We start from the raw sequence: 19,222 nt of genomic DNA, 5'->3' as shown, positions 1-19,222 counted from the left end.
GACCCAAGTGTCTTTGATACAACATTGTTTTGTGTAAGTGGTAGTGTGTGAATTGTTTTAATATTGAACAGCTTTAGTTGCATCTTCACAAGACTCTTGAATCTTGGGAAAGCAGTTGTTTAATATGTAACACATTGTATAACATGATTAAAACATTTTATTCAAAATATACAGTTGCATGTTTGTATTCTTCCGCGCCACTTTTTTAATGACAATTCACACAGAATTTTTTGTATTTTCAGATTTTATTCTCAAATTAATGCCCTCTTCTTGCTTTGCATCATGAGCCTCACGTTCACCTAAAAGGATCTGACTAAAACCAAGATGATCCATCTTGACTGTTGAATCATGCCAATAACAAAGAAGAGAAACAGAACTATATGTTTAAAGTGGACCCACTGGGCAGAGCAATAGTGGCAATAGTTCAGTCAAACATTTAAGTCCACAGTGCCAGTGTTTGTTGGCTTGATGTCATAGAGCAGCTACCCTGTGGGAAGGGGAAATTTCTGGAATTCTGTAAAATCAGTCATCCAGGAAGAAGTAGTTTCCACTCTTCTTTTGTTCCACATCCTTAAGAGAAAAGAAAAATGTGAGGGTTTTTGTAAATTAACACAAGTACTAAAACAAGGGGGCACACTACCTAGTTACGCTTAGACAGCATTTTTGGCAATCATATGCACCGATGATGGCACGTCCTGCTAGGGCAGGCCCTGATTATATATTAGACGCAGCCTTTTGAGATTCACAAAGCTTTAGTGTCTCTTCAAGAGATTTTAAATAAAATGCACGAGTCATATGGACTATTTTAAAGATGCTTTTATGCCATTTTTGTAGCTTGACAGTAACAACCATGACTAAAACACAGTATTGGATTTGGACTGGGCTCTTTGGACCGCTACCTTATCTGGTTAAAAACGCCCATGTCGGAGAAGATACCAGATCCAGGTATCGGACCTGTGAATCCCTACTTTTGACCTAATCAAGAAATTTAAGATTGAACGCACCAATTACTTTAGGCTATTAGATTGATGATAATATCAATTTAGTTTGAAACAATTGATGTCAAAAATTTAACTCTGTTTGAACGCACACATATACCTTAATGGAATTTAGTTTGTTAATTCTTGGTCTGAAGTTGTTGGGGTCTCTCCTGAACGTGATCTCCAGCTGTGATAGAAACTTATTCATGCCAGCCAACAGGTTCTGTGGACTGATGCAAACATACACAAAGAACATCAAGTTAGACACAAGTCCATCTATCTTCCAAATCACCGAGAAAAAAAAAAAAAAAAGAGGCATGATGATATAAGCAGATATAGCATAGGAAAATACATACGCATTTGCCATAGTGTTTTTGGAGGGAATTCCGTCGAAGACGATGACACGGTCCGCCAGGTAAGTGGCCATGATGAAGTCGTGCTCCACCACAAATGCCGTCTTCTTGGCATGAAGGATGAATCTGCACAGGGGAGCAAGAATATGAATGAAAATAAGGATCAACAGCATCAAAGATTCCTGATTCTCAGAGATTAGTCGAGAGAATGAATGAACTGTGTAGTAGAGGTAGACAATAATTGGTTTGACAAACATGTATTACCGATATGCACGTTATTGTTTCGGTTTAGTTCTTTGCGGAAAACACGGACACAATCGCATAATCCAATCATAAAAACTTAATTAACTATAAAACGCGGAATGCAAAGCAATTTAACATATTTGGGATGAAATGTATGTACAAATGCACAATTCATCAAATTAAATTGATATGTCCTAGTGTGGTGATTCAATCACAAAAGGCTGAAATTTAATTAAATAGCATTTACGGTCTGCATGAGCTGCGTGCTTCAACAGTAAGTTCAACTTATAAACTACACGCATTAGTAACATCACGTGTGCTCTGTGTCTATTAATGACAAAGAGTAGAGCACTTTATTCACTGTGAAGCACGTAGCACATGCAGACTATATATTTATATAATTAAATCATAGCCTTTTGTAGTTTAATAAGCACATTAGCTCATACAGTGAACTGCTTTTCCGGAGGTGAGAAGTGAAGAAATCATAAAAACATCCGGTTTCCACCAAAACGGCAAAATAAAAGCTCCATTTAGCTAGTAATATATTGTGACAAATATATTACTTTTGTACAGTAAAATGTCATATTCAATGTAGTAGTAGTATTAGTAATGATGATAATAATATATCAATAATAATTACATTTAATCAATATCTCAAGCAACAGTTTCATCACTGCTTTCATTAATACAATGCTGCTCTAATGTACAGCACTGTATTTGACCATAATAATAATAATAACATTAAACAAGAAACCCTGCAGGTGAAGGTGCCTTTAAAGATTTCCTGCATCAGTGGGATTACCAAATTTAAATGCTTATTATAACAAAAAAAAAAAAAAAAAAAGGGTCAAGTGTTTGGTATGATTTTAAAGAAAACTATTAAAATTTCGAGACTCTCAGCCTAAGAACCTGCCAAAAATTAACTCTGTATCTTATTTAACATTATATATCTCAGGGTGTAAATAAGGCGGCTCCGAAAAACTGCTTTTGTTTTGTTCCCAAGTCAACTATATCTGAGAAAAATTGTGTTGATAAGACAAAGCAATCAAAAGTTATAGCGTTACAAAAATAATTTATCCTAGTGTCCAAAAACGTCTCCAAACAAATAAAATATAAGAATGAATTACAAATGCAAATACAATGACTAAAAAAATAGTGCAATGGTATGTTAAAAAGTCGTTATCAGACACATAAAAATCTCCATGTAGGTCATAAAAAAATAACAATATTAGTCAAGTTCTCCTGTAGATTTGTTGCAGATACATTACCGTTTGATAACCCTGGCAGCCATCAGACGCTGCTCAGAGTCCAGATAGGCAGATGGCTCATCGATTAGGTACACATCTGCTGGTTTCCCTAAACACAGAGTCAAGGCAACACGCTGCAACTCACCACCAGACAGATTCTGAACCTACAGAAAGAGAGAGAGACTATCAACGTACTGTATTAGAAGCAGAGCGTGTCAGTTTGAAGGAGCTAATTTGAGCAGTGTAGACTCACGTCCTGGTCGATGATGCTCTCTATCTGCATGGGCTTCATAACATCAGTGACGAACTGAGGGTGTGTGTAAGCGTCTCTGATCTTATCATGTAGAAGTGCTCGTACACTGCCCTGAAAACACACAGTTATAATTCCTGCAGTTTGACATTTAAATTAAGGCTGAACATTAACAGACGCAGTTCAAACTCACTTTAAACTTCGGGCTGATCTTCTGTGGTTTGTAGCTCACGTTCAGGATGGGCACCTCACCTGAGACACACAACAGACACTCAGCAAGAGTACAAACTGTTTGTGTCTAACTGTTTGTCTATGCCTAGAGTTAGTACAATCAATTACTTTAGTTCAAAATCCCATCTGGATTTGATTTATCAATAAACCCTTCTGAAAAAACGTTTTTCCATCATAAACGATACACGAGAGCCCAGCTACATAGAGTATGTGTGTGAAGCTGAATTTCACCTCCTCCATCTGGTTTCAGGCCTCCTGCAAGCATTCTGATAAAAGTGGTCTTCCCAGTTCCTGAAAATGGAAAAACGTTCTTTAGTGGAAAAGGAACAAATTCACAAAATACATTAACTTCCTTCTACCATCTCCACATCTCTCACCGTTTTCTCCGAGCATGACCATGATCTCAGAGTCAGTAAACTCTCCCTCTGTGATGCCGAGGGTGAACTCCCCCATACTCTTCTTCATGTTGGGATACTGATAGCGACACATTTTCTTCACTTCCTCTTCAGCGGCTGTCTCTGCCACTTTAAACACCAGAGATGTCTCTCTGAAGCGCAGGTTCTCTGTCGGCACGTAGCCATCCAGGAAAATATTAATTCCTGAAGAAGTGGAGAGAAAGAGAGAATAATAGATAAAGTGTGCCACATTTATGAAGATCATACCCACATTCCCACAGTGTTTCCCCAATAATAATCATCATGATGGCGCCGCGGATGGCCGCCTCGGTGTGGAGCACTTCTATTGTTTTGTTGTTTTTGTTTGTTTGTCCTGTGTTTAGTAATCTTTTTTCAGTCAGTTTTACCAGAGACGAACTGCTGAACATTCAACAGCATATACCAGTCAATCTTTTCCCGGATTTTGAATATTCGGACGTTTTGTTTGACATTTTAGTCGGAGGCGCGGCTGTGTTGTTTACACGCGCTATGAGACGCAGGCAAGGGAGATGAGCAGGCGTGCTGGTCAGGCTCCGTCGGTGTGGCTTTCGAACAACACTGCTGAGCATTCATCTAGCAAATCTCCGCTCTCTCCCTAACAAAACGGACGAACTTCATCTCCTCACCCGCACAAACAAGGAATTTTCAACCTCTGCTGCCTTGTGCTTCACTGAAACCTGGCTAAGTGAAGCCATTCCGGACAGTGCGTTACATCTGCCGGGCTTTCAGCTGTTCAGAGCAGATCGCATCACAGAGTTAACGGGGAAAACGAGAGGCGGTGGACCATGCTTTTACATCAATGAAAGTTGGTGTACAGATGTAACAACGTTAAAGAGGATGTGCTGTCCTAATTTGGAAGCGCTCTTTATCAACTGTAAGCCTTTCTATTCGCCGCGGGAGTTTTCCCTAGTTTATTCTGGTGAGTGTGTATATCGCAGCAAACGCGTGTTTGAACACAACGCTGCAACAGCTGGCTGATCAAATCACAGACACAGAACAACAATACCCGGACTCACTTATTATTATTCTTGGGGATTTTAACAAAACAAACCTCACACGTGAACTCCCCAAATACAGACAGCACATTACATGCCCAACCAGAGACAGGAACATACTGGATCATTGTTACACAACAATAAAGGATGCATATCGCTCTGTCCCTAGAGCAGCTTTGGGACTCTCTGATCACTGTCTGGTTCATCATCTTCCAACATACAGACAGAAATTAAAATCTGCTAAGCCAGTAGTAAGGACTGTAAAGAGATGGACCAACGAAGCAGAGCTGGAACTACAAACCTGCTTTGACTGCACTGATTGAAGTGTTTTTGAGGTTGCAGACACAGACCTGGATGAGCTCACAGATACTGTTACATCATATATCAGTTTCTGTGAGGATATGTGCATTCCTACTAGGACTTATTTAACATTTAACAACGACAAACCATGGTTTACTGCAGAGCTCAGGCAGCTTCGTCAGGCCAAAGAGGATGCTTACGGGGGTGGGGATAAAGTCTTGTACAATCAGGCCAGAAACACACTGAACAAGGAAATCAGAATGGCTAAAAGAAGATACTCTGAGAAGCTGAAAAACAAGTTTTCAGCTAACGACCCTGCATCAGTGTGGAGTGGCATGAAACAATTACGAATTACAGGACTCCTACCCCCAACCCTGTTGGGAACCAACAACTGGCTGATGACCTGAATGTGTTCTACTGCAGATTTGAAAGGCCGAATCTCACACCCCACACCCACTCTGACCTTCACTTCACACAAACACCTCCTGCAACCCCCCTCCTCCCCCCTCCTGCTACTCAACCTGCACTTAAGATCTGTGAAGATGATGTGAGCCGCGTCTTTCGAAAACAAAGGATAAGGAAAGCACATGGCCCAGATGGCGTCTTGGATCCTGTGCTAACCAGCTGGCCCCCATCTTCACACAGATCTTCAATAGATCACTGGAGCAGTGTGAAGTCCCATGCTGCTTCAAACGTTCCACTATCATCCCCATCCCAAAGAAACCAAAAATCACAGGACTTAATGACTACAGACCTGTCGCCCTGACATCTGTGGTCATGAAATCATTTGAGAGACTGGTGTTGGCCCACCTGAAGGACATCACTGGACCCTTTCTAGATCCCCTTTGCTTATCGAGCAAACAGGTCTGTGGATGATGCAGTCAACATAGGATTGCATCATATCCTGCAACATCTGGACAGACCAGGGACATATGCAAGGATCCTTTTTGTGGACTTCAGTTCAGCTTTCAACACCATCATCCCAGCTATACTCCTCCAGAATAAATTACACCAACTATCTGTTCCCATGTCTATCTGTCAGTGGATTACCAGCTTTCTGACGGACAGGCAGCAGCTTGTGAGACAGGGGAAACTCACTTCCAGCACCTGTACAATCAGCACTGGTGCCCCCCAGAGATGCGTGCTCTCCCCACTACTCTTCTCCCTCTACAACAATGACTGCATCGCCAAGGACCCCTCTGTCAAACTCCTGAAGTTTGCAGATGACACTACTGTCATCGGCCTCATCCGAGATGATGATGAGTCTGCATACAGAAGGGCGGTTAAACAGCTGTCTGGTGCAGTCAAAACAACCTGGAGCTGAACACGCTCAAAACAGTGGAGACCATTGTGGACTTTAGGAGGAACACCCCAACATTGACCCCCCTCACCATTCTAAACAGCACTGTGGCAGCAGTGGAGTCATTCAGGTTCCTGGGCACTACCATCTCACGGGACCTGAAGTGGGAAATCCACATTGACTCCATTGCAATAAAGGCCCAGCAGAGGTTGTACTTCCTTCGCCAGTTGAGGAAGTTCAACCTGCCACAGGCGCTGCTGATACAGTTCTACTCAGCAGTCATTGAGTCTGTCCTCTGCACTTCAGTAACTGTCTGGTTTGGTTCAGCTACGAAATCAGACATCAGAAAACTACAAAGGACAGTTCGGACAGCTTCAAGAATGGTACACTTCCAGAGTGAGGAAAAAAGCTGGAAAAATCACTCTGGACCACACTCACCTTGCCCACTACCTTTCTGAACTGTTGCCTTCTGGCCGACGCTTCAGAGCTCCGAGCACCAGAACCGTCAGGCACAGGAACAGTTTTTCCCTCAGGCTATCCATCTCATGAACAGTTAAATTGCCCCATTGAGCAATAATTATGTGCAATACACAGTTTAGTATTTTTATATTATACATCACATCCTACCTCTTCTGCCATTACATTCCCTTGCACTGTATATAACTGATTTGTATTTAGATTTGCACTACGTATGTGTATATATTCATATATGTGTATATGTATGTATGTATGTATATTATATATATTGTCTATTGTGTTTTCAATATATACTTTTTTCTTTTCAAAATGTATCTATTTTTTATTTAATTTTAATTATTTTTTAAAAGTCTTGTTGCTGTTTTTGTATTGTTATACACTGGAAGCTCCTGTCACCAAGACAAATTATTTGTATGTGCAAGCATACTTGGCAATAAAGCTGATTCTGAAATGCATTTTGTAGCGGTGCTGCGCCACTGCTGAATTATGAGCGCCGCTGTTGGTATTTCACATGGTTAATTTAATATTCTTGATGCAACATAGCGCACAGCTGACTGGGGCTGGCAAGCATTTTCTACACTGCAAAAGAGACCCCACCACACACACACACACACACACACACACACACACACACACACACAATCACAGTGACATCACCGCATAACAACACGTGTCAAACTCGCTTCATTTCAAGTGGCCCGCGAGCTCATTTCTGAAACGTAGGTTGGCAGGGGATCACAATGTTTCACTGAACAATCTGTTTCCTTGTGAATATTAATGAGCCTTCTCCTGCCACATGCATGTTTTGGAGCGCATTTTGCTCGCTTCAAAAGTGTAATGAAACCGCGCTACACGGGTCAACTATCAACACGACTTAATCATAGCAGCACGAGTGCAGAGCAGATGCGGTAATTCGCAGACTGGTCTCAACTGTACAGACAATTTTAAATGCACTTGTAAACCAGTGAGATGCACGGAGGGGATTGCGAAACCCATTTGAATACGGTACAGAATTGTCTGTTGCACAACTCTTATGTCTTGGTGATTAAACTAGTTTAAAACAAACAGCCCCCATATTCTAAACGGCACTGACAAAGAAAATTAGACGGCTTTTCAAATCTCAGATCACAACACTTACAAACATTTACCATGGATTTACTGCAGTAACACTAACTGTACTGTATTACTTATGGTAGTTGTGGCAGAACTAAATGTATTTAGACTGCTGTTTATTACAAAAATCCCATAGTTCTTTATATAGAAACCATAGTTACCAATCATGGTTACCATGAACTAGTGCCCGACTGATATATCGGTTGGTCGATATTAGCCTTTCACCGATATATCAGTATTGCCGTATATTTTACCGATATGAAAACTTTTTTCAGAAAATATAATGCAGAAAACAATGCTTTAGAATTGGTGTCATTACGTAGTTTGTCCAGCAGAGCGCGCTCCGACTCCATTGTTTACAGAGCTGACTCTGAGCTGATGGTGGCTCTGCAGACAGGGCGGAGTTGAGCGGTGTCTTCACGGCAAGTTGCTAACTACTTTGTGAAATACATACTGGAAACTTAATAAAAAATGACCCCATCATTTACCCTTTTCAATATAACTAATATAATGTTAATCTTGTCCCTGACAACCATGTCACTCATATCTGTTTGATGTTAGCCAGCTATAGTTTGTCAGTACAGTCAGTAATGTTTCAGATTGAAAGGTAAACATCAGATCATCTTTTTGCAGCTCAGCAGACGAAGGTGCGGTGGTGGATTGTGTCTGTTGAGTGTTGATTTCACGCTACGCTGTTACCTAGTTGGTGAGACACAATGCTGGAAAATAAAATAAACGTCTGTCTTTTACTCTCCGTGACAACGAGTTTATAGCTAACTAGCTAACCACGTAGCTACTTTCATTGCTTGTCAGCTGAGTGGAAGCTAATGAGTAAACATGTATTCACCAAACTGTTTTGTTCAGGATTCACAGTTTGGTACCCCCTTCAACCGAACAATTCCAATCATTGCATTTATAAAACTTAATATTTAAAAGTCTGGTTTTCCACCATTGAAAGTTTCCCCTGAACTTGTATAGCAGAATACGGTGTAACACCGCTGCTTATCTGTTTATTTTGACTCTGCAGTATTAATATAGTCAGCATTTGACTGATACTAAACAGTACTGATGTTTATTTAGTTATTTTAACGTATTCTTTATTTTAATGTTCAGCAACTGACTGATACTAAACAGTACTGATGTTTATTTAGCTATTTATTTTATTTGAATTTATTCTTTATTTTCTCAGTGTTCATTTCTAGAATTTTTTGACAATGTATAATAATAATGTCAAATATTCTTTGATAAAAATGTTTAAGAAAGCAGCCTTCTGAGTATCTTTGTATAGTCATATCGGTGCAAAATCAGTGAACAATCCACATAAATATATCGGCCATTGGTGAATTTTCCCCCTCTAAAATCAGTATCAGTCTCAAAAAAACCATTTCGGTCAGGCTCTACCATGAACTAATACAAATATCATTGTTTAAACTATGGATACTATGGTGCATTTTCATAATTATGGACCAAGCTATCAGTTTTCCATCTGTGTAAAATCTGTACTCTTGAAATGCTCTCTGATTGTAGGAAAATGGAAGTCGTTTTGTTTGCCTTCATAAATTCCAAGAGATGACTGTAGTTTTATCAGGAGCCTGATGAAAGGAATCTGTAAAGAAGACCCAACTTAGTCACACTGTCAGAATATTTCAATTTAGCCGTATAAAAATAAGGTGTTCATTTTTTCCACAGATGTTACAGTTGTTAATATCATAATTTTTATCTACATCCCAACTTCAAAATCAATGCTGTACTGTCAAATGTGCATTTCAATGCACATAACATGTAATATTATTTGCATGGGTGCTACTAAAGCAGGTGCTGGTGCCACATTTTCAATGGGGCCTTTGAGGGCACAAATAAACTGTGATGTGGCCCAGGCTGAAATTGAGTTTGACACCACTATTTTAATCTATTCATTGACCAACACACGTTAATATGGGTCCAGCGTTGCAAGCTTGTTGATGCGCGCACAACAGCACCGCTGCTGAAAATAATCCTAGGGGAAAAACTGTTCTCATCCAGGTAGGTAGTTCAATACGATACCTACAAATTCTGTCTAGGTAGACAGCTCACTATGAATTCTGTCTAGGTAGGCAACTCACTATAATCCCTAAATATTCTGTCTAGGTAGGCAGCTCACTATGATCTCTAAAAATTCTGCCTAGGTAGGTTGCTTAGTCTGTAGGCAATTTACTAAAAATGTTGTCTAGGCAGGCGGCTTGCTAGGTGTTGAGACAGCCTGTGTGTGTGTGTAAGCTCTACCTTCTCGGACGCTGAAGGGCATGGTGACTACTCCATAAGCGCTGGGCACTCCATACAGACAGCAGATGAAGTCTGACAGGTAATCCAACACGCTCAAGTCATGCTCCACAACAATGATGTACCTAGATAAAAACAGACAAATGTCAGAAGAGTGTTAGGTGGTCTGTGTGAGGTTCTGAGGTGTGAAGACCAGTGTTGGGGTGTAACTAACTCAAATGTAGCAATTACACACACACACACACATACAAATTCTGTAGTGTGACAGCAACTCAAGCTGTTTCCATATTAATGTAGCTTTTCCAACAAGTAGCATCTCACCTGTCTGGAGAGATGAGGGAGCGGATGGTGATAGCAGCTCTCAGCCTCTGTTTCACATCGAGATAACTGGACGGCTCGTCAAACATGAAACTATAGAGAGAGTAACATCAGTCAGTGTTACCAAAGTTCGCATTAAAACTAAAAACAAGAAACATGACAAGCACAGGAGAGACTCACATATCAGCCCTCTGAATGCAGACGACTGCACAGGCAAATCTCTGCAGCTCTCCTCCTGATAGGTCCTCAACATTACGGTCACGCAAGTGCAACAGATCTGACCAATCAGAACAACATCAGCTACATGCATCATATACTAATATAACGCAACAAAACTTTGATGCACATCACAATCAAAGGAAGTTTTAGTCAATTAATCATTGCCTTAACATATTCCGTAATGCATGTGTACACACCCAGCTGTTCACACACCAGCTCCTCTGATTTGGTGTCGTCCTTCCTGCTCAGGATAGCCCCTACTGACCCCTACAGGACAAACAGACACATTACAGCTCATCAGGGCAAAATTACAAATAAAGCAAATGTCTACTCCTGTTATAAAACTGCATAATAATAATAAAAAAAAACAATTTAACTTGTTTCTCGCAGGAGCGCTGTGTTTTGTAGATGCCATATAAAATGTATCAACATTTAAAAACGCTTCTTTAAGTGAATTTCAAATTTAAATTTGACCGCCTTACAAATGCATGCCACTAGAACGTTAATACACATTGCAGAATCGTTGTCATTTAGAAATGAGATCGCGTGGGTGTCTGAATCGAGATTGCAATCTTTTAACGATTAATCGTGCAGCTCTACTTCATACTAACCTTTACGGTTTTGGGGATCTGATCGACATACTGCGGTTTAACAATGGCCTTCAGGTCGTCCTCCAGGATCTTGGTGAAGTAGTTCTGCAGCTCAGAGCCACGAAAATACGTCAGGATCTCCTGCCAGTCAGGGGGAGCCTGGAACAACACACATTTGTAAACACACTGAGCTCTAAAACAGGATCAGATTTGGCGAGTTTGTTTGAAAGAAACTCACATCAAATCTTCCCAAGTTTGGTTTCTGTTTTCCTGCCAGGATTTTGAGAGCAGTGGACTTCCCGATACCGTTAGTGCCCACAAGCCCCAGCACCTCTCCTGGACGAGGGATGGGCAACCTGACGAACACAAATACTTGAGGTTAATCAAACACGCTGTACAATAACAACACATCAGTGACTCAGAGAAGATGACATGTTCTTACCTGTGAAGTTTGAAGGAATTGGCACAATATCTGTGGGTGGTTTCCTTCTCCAGGTTGCTTGGCAGGTTGACGATTGACAGAGCACCAAATGGACATTTCTTAAAAACAAATTAGTGAATCAATAAATAAAACCATAACGCAAACACGTCAACTCTGACCTGAAGGTCAATTACGTTTTTCAGTGCTAAAATGTCAATGGAAAAAACAACACTCCACTTTATCATCAAGTACTACTGTATGTTGTTAAGGATATGAAAAACTTCTACATAAAGACCTTCACATTTGTATAATTTCACATTATTCAGAAAATGAAGTGGTGAAACTTGGCTTTTTATCAAATGCGTTATGCCTGTGTTCACAGATTACACGCACAAACTGGTTTGATAAGCTTCAGAGTTTCTCGTACCGCTTCGCAGTTTCCTTCCACCATAAAAGATCCTCATCCATTGGTATGCACGACTCCAACAAGAACCGAATATCAAGAGTTAAACTCAATAATAATCAAAATATTACAAGTATTGCTAGTGCTACACTAGGCTTTGCTTTCCAAAGCCCAGACGCCATGATATTTTATTCTCTCATTCAACAGCTCGATGACACACATTCACATGAAACACTTCTCAATGGCTCTGATGTGTGCACCATCAGCAGAGGCTCGAGCCAAACTCGAGAAAATATAAACGAACAAATATAAACTGTGATAGTGAACTCAAACCGCTCCATTTCACTTTAAACGATCGTGTCATGGCAAATATCATAGCGGGTTCATACAGTTAGTGTTAATGACACAGAGTGACAGAGGAGATGACGCTCGCTTACTCTATTTTTGTGAAGTGATAAAACTACGAAACAAAATCTCAAAGGTTTTGCTTCATTAGAAATAAGTCCTCGTGGGTTTAATCAAAGAGCTTTAAAATAACGTGTAAAAAGTGAAATGAGGACAGAAACATTTTACTATTAAATAATATAATATTACATAAATATAATAAAAATATATTTTAGATTAAAAAATACTGAATTTTTTTTTAGTTCCAAAAACAACTAACAAATGTAAAATTCACCAAAATTAAAAAAAAAGTTGACCAATAGGAGACATAAAGGAGCAATATGTAATATATTTACTGTACTAAAGCATAAAATTATCATAATATGTTATCAAAGATTTAGGAAACATGCTAAGTTGAAATACTGGCTTCTTCGGAAACAATGCAACAGCCAGTATATTCTACACTGAAATAGTGCCCGACTGATTTACCGATTTATATGATCCTTTCACAGATATATCGTTATCGGCATATATGTTTTCCGATATGTGCAGATATTTAAACTTTTTTTTCAGAACATATAATGCAGAAAACAATGCTTGGGGTGATTTAGAATTGGTGTCATTACATAGTTTGTCCAGCAGAGCGCGCTCCGACTCCATTGTTTACAGAGCTGAGGGTGGTTCTGCAGACAGCGCGGTGCTAAGCGGTGTCTTCACGGTAAGTTACTAACTAGTTTGTGAAATACATACTGGAAAGTTAATAAACAATGACTCCATAATTTTCCCTTTTCAATATAACTAATATACGTTAACCCTGTCCCTAACAACCATGTCACTCATATCTGTTTGATGTTAGCTAGCTATAGTTTGTCAGTGCAGTAAGTAATGTAGCAGATTGAAAGGTAAACATCAAAGCATCTTTTTGCAGCTCAGCAGACAACGGTGCGGTGGTGGATTGTGTCTGTTGAGTGTTGATTTCACGCTACACTGTTACCTAGTTGGTGAGACGCAATGCTGGAAAGTACCTAAACAATGTCCATCGTTTACTCTCCGTGACAACGAGCTTATAGCTAACTAGCCAACCACATAGCTACTTTCATACACTGTCAGCAGAGTGGAAGCTAATGTGTAAACATGTATTCATCAAACTGTTTTGTTCAGGATTCACAGTTTGGTACCCTTTCAAAAGAACAATTCCAGTCATGCATTTACAAAATGTAATATTTAAAAGTCTGGTTTTCCACCGTTGAAAGTTTCCCTTGAACTCGTATAGCAGAATACGGTATAACACTGCTGCCGCTGTTTTTCTCTTGACTCAGCAGCAGTGAACCATGAGTTATTGTTTTTGACTGTTTTGTTAAACATTAACAGCGAAATATTGCTGATGATGTTTTGATAAGCAAGAAAACTGTAATTTAGTACAATTTAGAGGTACTTGTAATTTACTTGAGTATTACCATGGCATTTTCTATTACTTTATACTTCCACTTCACTATATTTCAGAGGGAAATATTGTACTTTTTCCAATGTATTTCTTTTTTTAACAGCTATAGTACAGATACATTTTTTATACGTACAATATGATCAGTTAAAATTAACTTTTATCTCTACATTTAAAAAATACCCATCTTAAAAATGCCCAGCTTAATAAAATGTATAATGTATAATAATGTCAAATATTCTTTGATAAAAATATTTAAGAAAGCAGCCTTCTGAGTACCTTTACATAGTCATATCAGTGCAAAATTGGTACACAATCCACATAGAAAAGGTTTTCATTCCAGTTCAAAAATTAACTATATCGGCCACCATAATCGGTAATCAGTGAATTTTCCCCCTCTAAAATCAGTATCGGTCTCAAAAATCCCATTTCAGCCAGGCCCTACTTTGAAATGTCCATTCCGGAATTTCTGTTTATGTTTTGGTCTGTGTGATCCCGCCCACTGCACATTTCCCAATAGTAATTCGACACCCCGGGTTGCCAGATTTAGAACAAGTTAGCGGGCAAACACAGCACGCTGCAGCCATGGAAGCCAGCAATACATCTAACTAACATTGACAGAGGTATAAAAAAAAGCCACGAGCTGGTTTATAATTTGCAAACAACAAAAAGATTGCAAACGTACAGTATACATTAGCTGATCAACTTGCAGTGTAAGGCTCGTCGCTTTCCATTGTCAGTTTGCTCATTCCTGTTGCGTGTCCTCAACCTGGCAACCCGTGTGATCTTCGAGTCTGGGGAGGAGGGGGCGGGGGAGACAACTCCAATATTTTGAATTTGGACTGCAGTACCCATTTTAAATGCTTGATGTCAATGTTACATATCGCTCCTTTAAGTATTTAGAAATATTTAAAACACTATTTTTCATGTCATTCATATAGTTTTAAAACCTTAAAAGGAAATCATATATCTCTGTTTTATTATTTGATTTAGACATTTGAAGTTAAATATGAAAAAAGACTTTTGAAGAAATGACAATTAATCATGAAAGCCCTAGAAGAGACAATTAATCGTAATAGCCCTCAAACAGACAATTAATCGTCATAATCACAATTATTTGTTGGACAATTAATCGTGAAAGCCCTAGCTGAATGTTTACAGAATGACATTTGTATGTCAGATGGTATCGGTTTTTGGTATCTGAGCATTTTTACGAGTACATGACCGCAGAATATGACCTGATTCCCATAACAGTATTGGGACATCCCTAGATATGGCAGAATACATGTATATAACTTATAAGAAAAGAAACTTTGCAATTGCCTTTTAATGTATTAGCTTTGTCCATTTGCATGCATTTTTGGCATTAAAAACACTTCATAGAGGGCCACCAAGAGCAGAAATTATCTGAATAGAGAAGCATTCAAATACCTTGATACAGATTCCACAACCGATGCAAAGAGACTCCGAGATCCAGACGATCTTACTCTGTGGGGTGACTTCAATACATAGTTTACCTGAGAAGACAATTAAATGCGAAAGGAATTAGCACCAAAACGGATCAAAAACAGGTATCTTCTGAACCCTGCGTGTGCGATTCTTACCCATGCGCACCACAGGACAGCTCTTCTTGCACTCTTGACGGCATTTCTTGGGTTTACACTTGTCGTGGTTCACGATAGCGATTCTGGTGTTCTTGTCGGCCATTTGGCTGGATTGTCGTTGCACGCAGGTGATGCAGATCTACAGGAAAAGAGGAGGTCTAGACCTCACTAGAAAGATAAAAAGACACATAGATTAGTTTCTAAGATATGAAACGGGCCAGCTTTTGCTAGCTGATAATGCACAGGACAGCTGTTCCACTCTCACTGTGACTCACACTGCAGTGACTGTATTCCTGGTGGCATTTGCATTTAACTTTATCAGCCTGGCAGGAAAAAAACTCTCAAAACTACACTAGTCCACCTCTGTATAGACTAGACAAAAAAGATTTCCCGTTCTGTCTATCTCTTGTCATTCAGACAGGTCACGGCACCATCAGACTGATGAATGAGGTTGCTGAGTTGCCATATTTGACAGTGCAGCGCTGGCACCATGTGACAGCTCATTTAAACCTACACACATACCACTGTCTACATAATAAATGCAGACATTACACATTTAATTTTTATTATCATTTATTGCACACCTTTGTCCAAAGTGACACCCAGCACACTTATTACAAGAACTATCTTGTCTTGCATTCAATGTCTTGATCAGGAACTCAACGGTGATAGCTCGAGGGTCAAAACTTGTAGGACTCGAACCTGCATCCTTCTAGTTACCAGCCCAGATATTTCACCACTACGCCACACCACCCATTGAAACCAAACTAACGGGACCAGACCACTCCCTAAGGGACACCCCAATGTCTCCACACTGTAGACTGAGAAAACACAGAGCTATATCTATAATACACACGTAAATAATCACATATTGATAGATTTGCTGGTATCAAGCACGTGGCGCATGTGTGCGCGCGCTCGTCGTGACTCCAGTGCGCGCGAGTGAAAAAAGGATGACGCAAGAATTTACATCCAACTATTTTACATCACAATCCCACATTTATTCCATTTAGCGAAAACGACTGTTAAGTCAATATTCACTTGGTTCAGACTGACGTCTGAGAAATAGTCGTGGGAAAACGGGAAAATGTTTAAGAAAAAGTAAAGGCCTCGCGCGGAATGCCGCACGCGCCCACAGCTGATTCGCTTTTAGTCTGTCGAAATCTCTTCTTAATCGTTACAAAATACCAATAAAAACGGCTCACCTCTCGCCGATGCGACAGTCGCACTATAACGCGTTAATAAACACTAAATGTCTTCTTTCGGTGTAAAGAGACGAACAGCGCGTGCTACTCTGGCACGCACGAGACAACACCGGTTGCAAAGATGGCGCGAGAGAACGTGACGTTAAACGGACGCGACGGTGTCGTCGAGCGGAACGTCATCATAGCGCGGCAGTGCTGGGGAAATATGAACCATGTAATGGATGTTTGATGATATTCGATCAGCTTTTAGGAAAACACCCTTTTCCACTTTCAGTTAGTTAATTTTTTTAACCAACATCAGTCCTGAACATTACCAAATATTCATTTATTTTCAGGATTTTAACCCTTTAAATGCCAGTGTCTTTACATAATGCCACTGTTGTTTTTTACACATACACACACACAAATCTCTCAGTACACACATACAAAACACACTCTGACATCCATACCAACACAGCCACACAATTATAGCTGCATCATTTATTCAACTGGCCTGCAGTGCTCTATAATACAGCAAACAGAAAATAGGAAAAAAGCATGTATTTGCTCCATAGGCTAAACATGAGAAAAATTTAAAATATTAACAAATTTAATTTTGAAGCCTCTGTAACGAACGCATAATATCATAGAATTCATGATTTTATGCTTTAATGGCACTGGGATCAAATATTGCAGTTTTAATGGGTTTCAATGGGGACATTTTTGCCCTGAAGGTCCTGAGTGTAACTATTTTGTGTACACAGTGTATTATAGATGTATTTTAGGAACTGAGGTTGAAATATCAAAATTCCCCCCCAAAATACACACCTTTGCAAAATTTATGCCGTTGGCATTAACACAGCCAAAATGATCTAAAAAAAAAAAAAAAAAAAGAAAATGAAAATGAAAAACACAAAAATGTCCCAAAGGTCGCACAATGGTTATGTTAGAGTGGGCGCAGAAGTGAGAAGACAGAAATTGCCATGTTTGTGAGTTCTGGTGAGCAATTAAACTCTAAAAACATTGAGTAAATTAATTTTCTGTTGTTAGATGATAGGGTACATGTCTTTACAACATTTTTACCATGGTAATACTTTCACGATGATAACATTTGTATTTTTGAAGTTACTTGGGACTATCACGTAAATATTATGGTATATAAATAAGATAATCCTCAAGTACCTTGGTTGCAAAATCTACCTTATTCCTGGGGGTCTTACTGGGGAAACGGATATGGGATGAACTTCCGCCGGATGTCATTCAGTTGCATTCGCTAATGTAGGCAGCGGTCATTTAGACCCCAATTTCAGCTGGTATTAGGATGTAATTCAGATGATCCGATGACAAGTGATCAGCACTATATACAGGTGTAAATAGGGTGCAAAACCTTTTGTGACTGAATCACAAAAAAATAAAAATAATAAATAAATACGGAGGTAGTCAAAAAAATCATTTGAAACGCTGTAAACACTGTCCGGGATGCAGCGAAGTGCCCCTTCTTATCTGTCAATCAACTGCTGCGCTAAATCAAGAGTTTAAACTGTTCATGACTCTGGTGACACATGGCTTTAAAAGGAAATAACTGTCCGATCGGAAAAATAGCTTACATATACATATACGAGATCTTTATGGATCTTCTTCAGTGTTCTCGTGTGCACTTACAGTAGATAAAATTTGAGCCATACCTGGTGCACCATGTTTCCATGCTTCTTTGTATTTTGTGACATTTCTCTGGTTTATTAATTTATGATGTAGTGATTATATATGCCACCATTAAACTCTCCCCTCAAACACCGATCACAAGTGCTCACACGAGATGCATTTGCACGACCAAAAGCGATGTGTCTCGCTTGACCTCATGTGATCGGATCACCTGAGATCCATCTTAATACTATGATGAAGTGCATTAATTACAATACCCGTTGTTCTTCAAGAATCCAGTAGATGGCTCTGTGTTACAGTAAATGCTACAAATGGTTTGAGAAACAGAGGTACAAGACCATGTAATGTGCAATCAGTCAATAAACAGAGACATGTTAAGATGTGAGTCATTTTATTTTGAATCATTGAACAAAACAAATACCAGCTATAAACAAGGTCTTAGTGAGTACTGTATTATGTTTTGCTCAAGTCGTTTCGGCTAGAACACATTACGATGTCCTTACAGCTTAAAGGGTTAAACTCATCTGTCCTCCTTTTCGCTCTTCAGTAACCATGGCAACCGCCACCAGAGATGAAAATCTGGAGACATACTGGCAGTCTGATGGATCTCGGCCACAGCTGGTGAACATTCAGTTCAGGTAGAGACACAGAGAGACTCAAACAATAAATATAACAAATCTATGAGAAATTTGGCCATTTTGAGATTATTGTTTCAGATAATAACCACAACTGCTTGGCAGATTAACAGAAATATTAGTACTTCTGACAGACTTGTATTGTACCTGTATTGAATTTGTCTATATTTCTATTTTTT

The 19,222-nt window shown here is 39.4% G+C and overlaps 1 protein-coding gene across 2 annotated transcripts; it reads right to left on the bottom strand.

Annotated features, from left to right (window-relative positions):
• Positions 1 to 101: 101 nt before the first annotated feature.
• On the bottom strand, positions 102 to 16,908 carry abce1 (ATP-binding cassette, sub-family E (OABP), member 1). 2 transcript variants are annotated; one of them, XM_051661212.1, is made up of 18 exons: positions 16,768 to 16,908; positions 15,563 to 15,730; positions 15,390 to 15,475; positions 11,752 to 11,849; positions 11,548 to 11,665; positions 11,331 to 11,468; positions 10,917 to 10,986; positions 10,681 to 10,777; positions 10,504 to 10,593; positions 10,186 to 10,307; positions 3,682 to 3,903; positions 3,536 to 3,595; positions 3,267 to 3,325; positions 3,077 to 3,187; positions 2,845 to 2,987; positions 1,337 to 1,459; positions 1,099 to 1,210; positions 102 to 570 (listed from the first exon to the last, which is right to left on the bottom strand). In XM_051661212.1, exons 2-18 carry the CDS (start codon positions 15,663 to 15,665, stop codon positions 523 to 525), a joined length of 1,800 nt encoding a protein of 599 aa, XP_051517172.1. In that variant the 5' UTR covers positions 15,666 to 15,730; positions 16,768 to 16,908; the 3' UTR covers positions 102 to 522. The 2 variants fall into 2 exon arrangements, with proteins under 2 accessions (XP_051517172.1, XP_051517171.1); XM_051661211.1 differs by lacking the exon at positions 16,768 to 16,908 and adding an exon at positions 16,147 to 16,719.
• Between the last annotated feature and the right edge of the window lie 2,314 nt (positions 16,909 to 19,222).

This window comes from Myxocyprinus asiaticus, chromosome 29 (assembly GCF_019703515.2).
Source record: "Myxocyprinus asiaticus isolate MX2 ecotype Aquarium Trade chromosome 29, UBuf_Myxa_2, whole genome shotgun sequence".
Lineage (NCBI taxonomy): Eukaryota > Metazoa > Chordata > Actinopteri > Cypriniformes > Catostomidae > Myxocyprinus > Myxocyprinus asiaticus.
This window is presented reverse-complemented; position numbering and strand designations above follow the sequence as displayed.

What these genes read in the sequence shown, in the direction of transcription:
- abce1 (XM_051661212.1), bottom strand. Translation starts at nt 15,665, where the DNA reads ATGGCCGACAAGAACACCAGAATCGCTATCGTGAACCACGACAAGTGT. An exon ending in GTTGTGGAATCTGTATCAAG is followed by an intron (nt 11,850 to 15,389) that starts GTATTTGAATGC and finishes TTTGTTTTTAAG; the next exon opens with AAATGTCCATTTGGTGCTCT. An exon ending in CCTGAAACCAGATGGAGGAG is followed by an intron (nt 3,326 to 3,535) that starts GTGAAATTCAGC and finishes TGTGTGTCTCAG; the next exon opens with GTGAGGTGCCCATCCTGAAC.